This window comes from Fragaria vesca, linkage group LG6 (genome assembly GCF_000184155.1).
Source record: "Fragaria vesca subsp. vesca linkage group LG6, FraVesHawaii_1.0, whole genome shotgun sequence".
Taxonomy (NCBI): domain Eukaryota; kingdom Viridiplantae; phylum Streptophyta; class Magnoliopsida; order Rosales; family Rosaceae; genus Fragaria; species Fragaria vesca.
The window spans coordinates 1,338,060-1,346,415 of NC_020496.1; the positions used below are offsets into that span (position 1 = coordinate 1,338,060).

Here is an 8,356-nt window from a genome sequence, read left to right on the forward strand (position 1 = left end):
TCCATTTTGTTGTTGTGCAGGTTGACTTTAAATTTATAGTATAATTAGGGAAAGAAAAAAGAGGAGTACGTTTTAATTTGATGCTCTAAGCAACCTCAAGGCCGGTTTCCTAATTCCCAGCTAGGTTTTTAAGATGAATACAACATATCATTTGAAATTTAGTATAAGATGCATCATGTGTACACGACAACCCATATATATCTGTACAAGAATGGAACATGCCCACGCGCCAAGAGTTTGGCGTTTTGGGCTCTACAAGAATAGAATTTCTAGCTCGGCTTCTAGAGCTTTGCTCTTTGATAATGTAAGAACGCGGGGGTTGCTATTTACTGGTCTTTTTGCGACGGAGAGGTTCGTGAATGAGGTGTACTCGGGAAGGCCAGGGAGGCCGTATGGTCTGTTCATGGGCGGTGGAGGGAAGCTGCTGGCGGCTCAAGTGGTGCAGATACTGGTGGTGATGGGGTGGGTGACGGTGACTATGGGGCCGCTGTTTTACGGGCTTCATAAGCTGAAGCTGCTGAGGGTTTCCGATACGGACGAGACGGCGGGGATGGATTTGACGAGGCATGGAGGGTTTGCTTATGTGTACAATGATGAGGATGAGGCTTCTGTTGAGCCGGAGTTTATGATGAGGAGGGTTGGACCTACGGATGATGCCAGTCCTTTCCCGTAGGACGTAGTGTTAATTGTTTTACTATTTCTGTGGTGGTTGTATTTTTAAGTTGATTTTCTTGGAATGGTTGGAATTGGATCTTCGTGTTTGTGATAAATTAGGGCAAGGACAAGATCTGTGAAAAAAAGAACAATGTGTTATGTGTATGACTCTATGTACTCGATCGGGTGCTTTGTATGGTTTACTAGGAGCTGCCCAACATGTACTACATGCCATTTGGCAAGTATAAATTTAGACAAGTTTAGTCGATTAAAATTGCTCTTTGAAGTGTTCCGGTTTGGGAGCCTCGATGATTTTAGCTGCAGATAGGTTGACTTTAAATTTATAGTATAATTAGGGAAAGAAAAAAGAGGAGTTTTAATTTGATACTCTAAGCAACCTCAAGGCCGGTTTCCTAATTCCTTGCTAGGTTTTTAAGATGAATACAACATATCATTTGACATTTAGTAATTAAGATGTATGAAGTGTACGTCTAGACTAGACATATGTAAGTAAAGTTATATTAGTACGTACGTAGTAGATCAGCGAGCTTAATTATACCATTGGTTACTCTGTAATTGATTTTCGCACTTGTTGACTTCTATAAAGAATTTAATGAGTTTGATAAATTTAAACTCGTTTGCATACATATTGATACTTTTGACTTTTGTAAAATATCTTATTTGGTGACCAAATAGGAGGAAGCGTTCTGACAAGATCATTCGGCGCAGATTAGTCTCTGGGCCTAGAAGGCCTTTAAGAATACCGTCGTTAATACTTTTTTTTTTAAAAAAATTTATCTTATTTAGCATGACATGAGTCTAAGTTTATATCTACATCATATCCGTTTTTTTAGATATGAAAATGAAATGGCCAAAATAATTTCACTACTAATTTCTAGATCGATTTGCTTGATTGATGAGAACTTATAGCATGTTCTTTCGGTAGCTTATTAATTGGTTTTATTTTATTTTGAACTACCTTATGCTTTAATTTAGTGGTACTCTCCAGCTAGTGTTTGGAAACTCAACTGTGAAATATGCGCGTAAACTAGCTAGGTACTGCTCGTAGTATCAGATTCAATGTGACTGCTACGGCTGCCAAAGTGCCCATGCATTGATTTTGTGCTCATCTATCTCCGTAGAGGGATCGATTCCCATATTCTTGTAATCTTGTTAGTTGGAGTTATGGTAAACAGCAGACTTGCCAAATGTCCAATTGGGGAACCTTATCGATCAAAGAATATTTTCTTAAAATTGGCATCTACTATTCTACTATCGTCTTCCGCCCATTTTCTTTGGTAGAATCTGTATTTTGTACGAAATTAAATCCAATAATAAGCCCAAGTTTATGTAGGTTAGTAATTAGTGCTCCTACAACATCAAGGAAAGGAATTTGCTTAGTCATAATTTTTCGTTCCTAGCTATAGTTGGATTATGTATTAGAGATCGATACTAGTTACTACGATGTATCATCCTATATACATACACCTCCGAGGCGCTCCAAGAGAATAAAGGCATCTGAGCTTAATTATTGACCAAGAACCCTAAACCATGGCCAATCCTGCAGAAGTGTACAACATGATCCAACTCTTGCTGCAGAATGCCAAATTGGTGACGCAGAAGAAGCTTACTTGTAGCGATGTGGCGAGAACTCACAACCGTCTATTAGTACGAGTGAATCAAATAAAACTTGAAGTGTTTCTTAATGAGGAAGAACTGGGCGTTATCGGTGCACAAGAAAGCGTCCCGGTGCGAGTGATAGGACCAGGCTCAGTTGAGTCGAATTTACAGTTTAAGAAGTATAATCTTTCTGAGACAGCCAAGTTCTATGCTATAACACACGGTTGGGGAGGATTTGTGCGACGGACTGGTCTTCAGGTAATGGATACAATTCAGCTGTGGTCATTCCGGGTTAACGGCAATCTATGCTTCGCAGTTGCTAAAGTAGAGCTATGATTGATTAAAGACAAGTGATATATCGCAGCCTTTGTTTTTGGTTTCTTCTTTTTCTTTTTATTTTTTTTTGTCATGTACAGTGGCGTAGCCAGAAACTACCATCAGAAGGGTCAAAGTATAAACAAGAATATTAAACGAATCGAATAATCTAATTGAATAACATAAAAATGTATAAATTATACATAAATACTTAAAAAAGACAAAGTAACAAATCTCCCTAAAGTAATTATGATTAGCCACGATGATTCATATTTTGAAATCTTTTCGTGATGATTTCATTATCAACACCATCAAATATGTATTTTTTTTTTATATAATATCTCTCGAGAAAAGCTTTCATATTCTAAGTGATAAATTATGAAGGTTTTGACTAAAGAAATTACGGTAGAGAAATTTAGAGAGAATGATAAGAGACAAACAAATTGTAGAAGCTTGAATATATATATAGACGTAAATATATCATGAATTGATTAGGATTGTACATTGTGTGATTAGCAAATCTATCCAAATTAGGACAGCAGAAAACTTGTCTACTATATTAATTGGCAATATATTTTCAAAAAATAAAATAATATAAGGATAAAAGCTTTTTTTAACGTCTCAAGACAAGATATATATTTAAAAGATTAAAAAACATGGGGATAGAAGTTTTTTTTACGTATGGATGAGGGGTGTCAGAAAGAGGCAAGTTTTGGTCGACAGTATATTTCCTCAGCCACTAAGAACTCAACTTGAAATGTGAGAGGGTTCAATTGAACCCCCTCGCCCCATAGTGGCTACGCCACTGGTCATGTACGTACTTTCTTAGGATGCATGTTGGATTGTTTGTAATTGATCAAGTTGGCTGTTAATTGAGGATTTCATGCACCCAACATACATCTTCTATTGCAGAAGCTTATGATGATATATAGCTTTCAGTTTGATTTCTCCTACTTGTTTTGCTCATGCATGAACATCGGGATCCAAATCCTTTAAAAACAAAACAAAAACTGAAAAAAAGCATAACTCGAAAAGTCCTGTTAATCACAAAGCAAATTCAAGGAGTTAAGTTGAATAAAAATGAATGAGATGAGCCTGATCGAAGAGAAAGAGTGAAAATAGTTTAGGTTTTAGAGTTTGTGCACACTTTCTTTTCGTATAACCGAGAGGGACAAAAGGGTAGGAAATCTGTTTCCCATATGATGTTGGTAAATTCACCTTTTTCCTATGACTAAGTGGAATTCTACACCGCTCGGAAATTGGATACACCCACCATCCTATTAATATTAGCTCCGATTAAATCCTCCATCACTCATATCATTCCCATTCTTTCGATCACGCTTGTTTGCCATGAATCAGGAATTCTTGGATCATGAAGTCACTTCAGAAACCAATCACTTCGAACATACAGTTAATTTTATCAAACCCACCGAAAGTCCCCGGAGACTACCTTCACCAGCTCAACTTCGGGTCCAGTTAATTTGTAAGCCATACACTTCACCGATACTTCAATATATTGTCATGCAATAATACTGAAGCTGCTACCCTCCTCAATCATATTGAAGAGCCCCCGGAAGAAATTCCTTGTCAATTTGATCTGCGCGCAATGTTGAACATCAACGAGTTGCGCTGGCATCTGTCTCCTGCTCTGTTAGAATTTGGGATCACAGAAGATAGTGACTACCACAAAGTGATAGTGATTGACATTGGAAATGTGAGCCAGAGATTAGGCCGAGACGTTATTCACAAAAAGGAGAGTCGAGGGCTAATCACCTTGCAAGTTTCTATTTCAAAAGAACATAATATGTTTCGTTGTGAGAATTGTCTGACCCAGAGGGTTGAAAGGGAGTCGATAATTGAGGCTGAGGACTCAGAAAGAGTAATGGTACCAGCGAGCGAGTCATCAATCAAGAAGCTACTGAAGAAGAGGGTTAGGGTTGAAGAGGGAGAGAGTTGTAGTGTTTGCTTGGAGGAGTTTAGGGCTGGGACTTATGAGACAAGCATGGACTGCTCACATGTGTTTCATAGGGAGTGCATAGGAAAATGGATGACACAGAGTCACTATTGTCCTGTCTGCAGGTATGAGATGCCTACTGATAATGATGAAGGAGGCTTTCACCAAGATGACGAATTAGTCGATCGTTTCGGTTTAGGATATAGGGTTTAGAGGTACGTGAAAACAAAGAGAAGAAAGAAAAAACAAAAGACCAACACTCTTTGTCATCAAGAAAGTGAGTTTATCATGTATGCCGTAGACCAACACTCGTTGCTTGAAAATTTATTGTTGAAGTTCAGGATTGATACATGTCACTAGCTAGAAAGCTAGCTCGTTTCTTTTTCGTAGAGGACTGCAGATTCTGATAATCTCAATGCACATTAGAAGTACTACTAAAGTTCAATTCAATATAAGAAAGAAAAATTTCTTTTGGGAGAACATTCTTTTGAGATTACGAGATGCTAAACCATATATAAAAGCTACATGACAGTTAACACAGTTCATAGTTTCATACATGAAAACTCCATTAATCTAAAGTGACATTGCTATTTCCATGCCTGTTTGTGCAACTGTACGACGTCATTCATAGCTTGAGCTTGCTTGCAGAAACAAAAATTTGGAAACAGCAGAAACAAGATTGGAAATAGCATATTTCTATAATTACACAGTTAAAGAATTAGACATTAATATATAGGAATAATTTCAAAGTGAACGTGGATACTGATCGATCAATTCTGATGAATATCATTGGCATTTTGGATTTCTTCCAGGCCCCCCATAGTAGAAGTAAGTTCCCCAATCGTTGTTATAGGAGCTCTTGATGTTGTAACAATTGGTGTTCTCAGCTAAGGTTGAGACTTCTCGCACAGAACTGAGGCTGTTGTCTGAGTCTACAATCTCTAGGTTTCGGAAATAGCTTGCTTTCCCAAATCCGTCTTCTGCAAAATGACCAGAACCCATTTGGGTGGAGGTATGCTCACCGGTGGACCTTGTATTGACCACCTCACCACCCCATTCCACCATTGTTGCTCTGTCTGCTAAGTGTGTGAATAGCGCTGCTGGCCAGTACCCTACTAGATTATTCTCTCCATATCCCATCCACCAATTTCCGAGCTTTGGATCCTACATAAGCAGAAATTAACGTGGTAACTTTGAAATTAGTCTAGTTTGAATTTATTTAGTTATCAATGAAGGCAATAGTCTGATCTAACATAAGCACTTGGACTGTTCAACAAGATGAATCGAGTATGCACCTTCCATATGAGGATAGTAACGTCAAATTGGTCGCTTGCATACGATGAGACCGGGGATATGGAAGCTCCGATGGCTATTCTACTATTTGTTTGCACAAATCCAGAACACAGAAGGTTGTAGCATCCAGTTGCCTGATATGAATCAGTCTGTACATACATGAACTAATGAATCAGTCTCTCATTGCCCATAATGCCCAATGAGAGCTATAATATCTTCATTGTTGACAAAAAAAACCATGCCTATGCATTTATCCGAAGCCCATGCTCTAAATGTAGCTTTTAGCCTCTAGGTTAATGAAAGCAAGCAATTTCTTCATTTCCAAGCATGTCCTAAATAGAGACTTCTATGATCAGTACCATACTACCACTGCATGTACTGATGTACATAGTTTTCTGTGTAGATCATCTAGCCACAATATATTGTGTAACAGTGAAAGACATCATTAAGGGTCGCAGACAAATAAACTTAAAACAGGAACTGGGATTTAGTTAATTAAAACCCTATATAGAATATTTGATTTCAACTCATTAACTTAATCATGGTACCTCAGTATATAAAGACAATGAATAAGAAAAATAAAATCAGAGAGAAGAGAAATCTGACCGTCCAATAGGTGAACAATCTAGGCCTGCTGTCACCATAGAGCTCCGGACTGACCTGACTAGTGGAATAATCAAGGCTTCAGAACGAAAACAATATTTTGAAGAAAATAGTATCACAATTACAGCTTACTGCAGATTCAAACTTTAATTCATAATTTAGTTTGGTAACTGTAATTTGTCTATTACTAATCACTTCCATTATATCCCCATATGTTTCATCTCTTTACAACACATTCCTGAACACATACTATATATGTACCAAATTAATTTAGATAATAATGTACCTGCCATCCAGCTTCTATGCTGTTGAGATCTGTACCATCGAATGATCCCGACAGAACCCAGATTTGCGAAAGACTGAACTCGTTCATTTGTTCGATTGCTGGTGTCCAAACATTGATCGTAGCTTTTGCACCATACACTTCATTCGATGATCCGGAGTAAGCAATCGCATGCTGCGTATTTGCAGGAACAAAAAAACCAAGTTAAAATCATGCATTTGGAAAGTTAAAAACTACCTGAGGTAAATTTTGTGAACCCAGCATTTATCTTATATCATAGTAATTCATATCTAATTGTAATTTGATTAATTCATCAACTAATTAAATAAAATGTGAAACTTGATAAAAAAAATATATAAAAAAAACAATGAAAGGACCATGTTTTCAATAAATAATCAAATCTATTTAATGTTCTTCTTCCAAGTTCCACCGATTCCAATGTCTTTTAGTTGGGAGATGATGATGTACTTGGAAATAAATGATGGTGATGAAGATGATACAGACACATACATACATAGCATGGTGCATAGAATGGAGGGGAAAGATAGCTAGAATGGTGATGATACATAATCACATACCTCATGGCCATTCCCACTGACCACATCGGGTGCATCAGCATGCCTATTCACATTAACATTGGTGCGTCGTTGACTTTTCTTGCCATAGTCAAACAAAGACTTAGCTCTGAGAATATCACTCACTGTAGTCCGCCGTATCGGAACCGTCCCTCTCGGACACCTCGTCCCGTTTGTATGCCACGTTTGGTGCCCCCATGCAATCCCACCGGTCTTGCCTTTCACTGTATCATTCTCACTCTGAGAAGATGATGAAGATGGCTTCATCGTCTTCATCACTTTTGGCATTTCTGGTGCCACTTTCTGTTTATAAGAAACGTACATAAATATTAACACAGAAGCTCGAAGCCCTCGTCACCAAACTAAACTAACATTTAAGATGGAGTTCCAAATATACCAACTACTTGTTTCAGGAAAAGTTAGAAAGGATTGAAGCCAACAACATCTAATAAATGGTTTGGAGAGGAGAAAGAGAAAGGGTATCTTTTAAGTTAAGCTTTAAGCTCACCTGGATCTTGTGGTTTTTTAAGAGAGGGTGATCCAGAGCTGGCTGCTTTCTTTTATGAACACAGTCAATCATATCTCCATCTGGGCTCTGCACAGATCAAACAGAAAATAAAATCATGGTTAATAATTTCCGAACGAGGATTCAACTGTAATCAGTAATTCAATATCAAACTTCATGAAAAATAATGCATACCTGTATAGTCATCACAGGAGGCTTGTTGATCTTGTTCAAGTGCTTCTCAATTCTCTCAAGTCTCAAGGTGCTGACTTGCTTATTGTACCTTGTGGTATTTTTCAGGTCCAAGGCCACCACTACCGGAAGCGAAAATCTTTGGGAGAAGAGAGTGAGAAGAAGGAAGCCTAAAAGTAGAACGAGACTATCCATTTTCATCACATTCAGTGCCACAGAGAAGCAAAATCAAGGAAAGAGAGAAAGGAGCTACCAGAGCATGACTATATTACAAAGAGCAGAAGCAAATCTGACTGTTTTGCTTGGATATTACTTGCACCAAACAACCAAACACAGACCCAGAAAAGACAAGGAAAATGACT

The 8,356-nt window shown here is 37.9% G+C and overlaps 3 protein-coding genes across 3 annotated transcripts; 2 read left to right on the top strand and 1 right to left on the bottom strand.

Annotated features, from left to right (window-relative positions):
• The first annotated feature begins 211 nt into the window (after positions 1 to 211).
• On the top strand, positions 212 to 673 carry LOC101298346 (ammonium transporter 1 member 2-like). Its single transcript, XM_004304737.1, has one exon. The coding sequence runs from the start codon at positions 212 to 214 to the stop codon at positions 671 to 673; it is 462 nt and encodes a 153-aa protein (XP_004304785.1).
• Positions 674 to 4,195: 3,522 nt separating this feature from the next.
• LOC101298632 lies at positions 4,196 to 4,756 on the top strand. Its single transcript, XM_004304738.1, has one exon. It carries the CDS (start codon positions 4,196 to 4,198, stop codon positions 4,754 to 4,756), a length of 561 nt encoding a protein of 186 aa, XP_004304786.1.
• A 573-nt stretch (positions 4,757 to 5,329) lies between these two features.
• LOC101298617 lies at positions 5,330 to 8,230 on the bottom strand. Its single transcript, XM_004302064.1, has 7 exons — positions 7,998 to 8,230; positions 7,806 to 7,892; positions 7,301 to 7,600; positions 6,726 to 6,896; positions 6,443 to 6,496; positions 5,839 to 5,985; positions 5,330 to 5,707 (listed from the first exon to the last, which is right to left on the bottom strand). Exons 1-7 carry the CDS (start codon positions 8,193 to 8,195, stop codon positions 5,330 to 5,332), a joined length of 1,335 nt encoding a protein of 444 aa, XP_004302112.1. The 5' UTR covers positions 8,196 to 8,230.
• Between the last annotated feature and the right edge of the window lie 126 nt (positions 8,231 to 8,356).

Excerpts from the sequence above, each read along its gene's own strand:
- LOC101298632 (XM_004304738.1), top strand. The coding sequence starts at position 4,196 with ATGTTGAACATCAACGAGTTGCGCTGGCATCTGTCTCCTGCTCTGTTA.
- LOC101298617 (XM_004302064.1), bottom strand. The coding sequence starts at position 8,195 with ATGAAAATGGATAGTCTCGTTCTACTTTTAGGCTTCCTTCTTCTCACT. Across the intron at positions 6,497-6,725 it reads GCATAGAAGCTGGATGGCAG|GTCAGTCCGGAGCTCTATGG; the intron begins GTACATTATTAT and ends TCCACTAGTCAG. Across the intron at positions 5,986-6,442 it reads GATTGTTCACCTATTGGACG|ACTGATTCATATCAGGCAAC; the intron begins GTCAGATTTCTC and ends ATGTATGTACAG.
- LOC101298346 (XM_004304737.1), top strand. The coding sequence starts at position 212 with ATGGAACATGCCCACGCGCCAAGAGTTTGGCGTTTTGGGCTCTACAAG.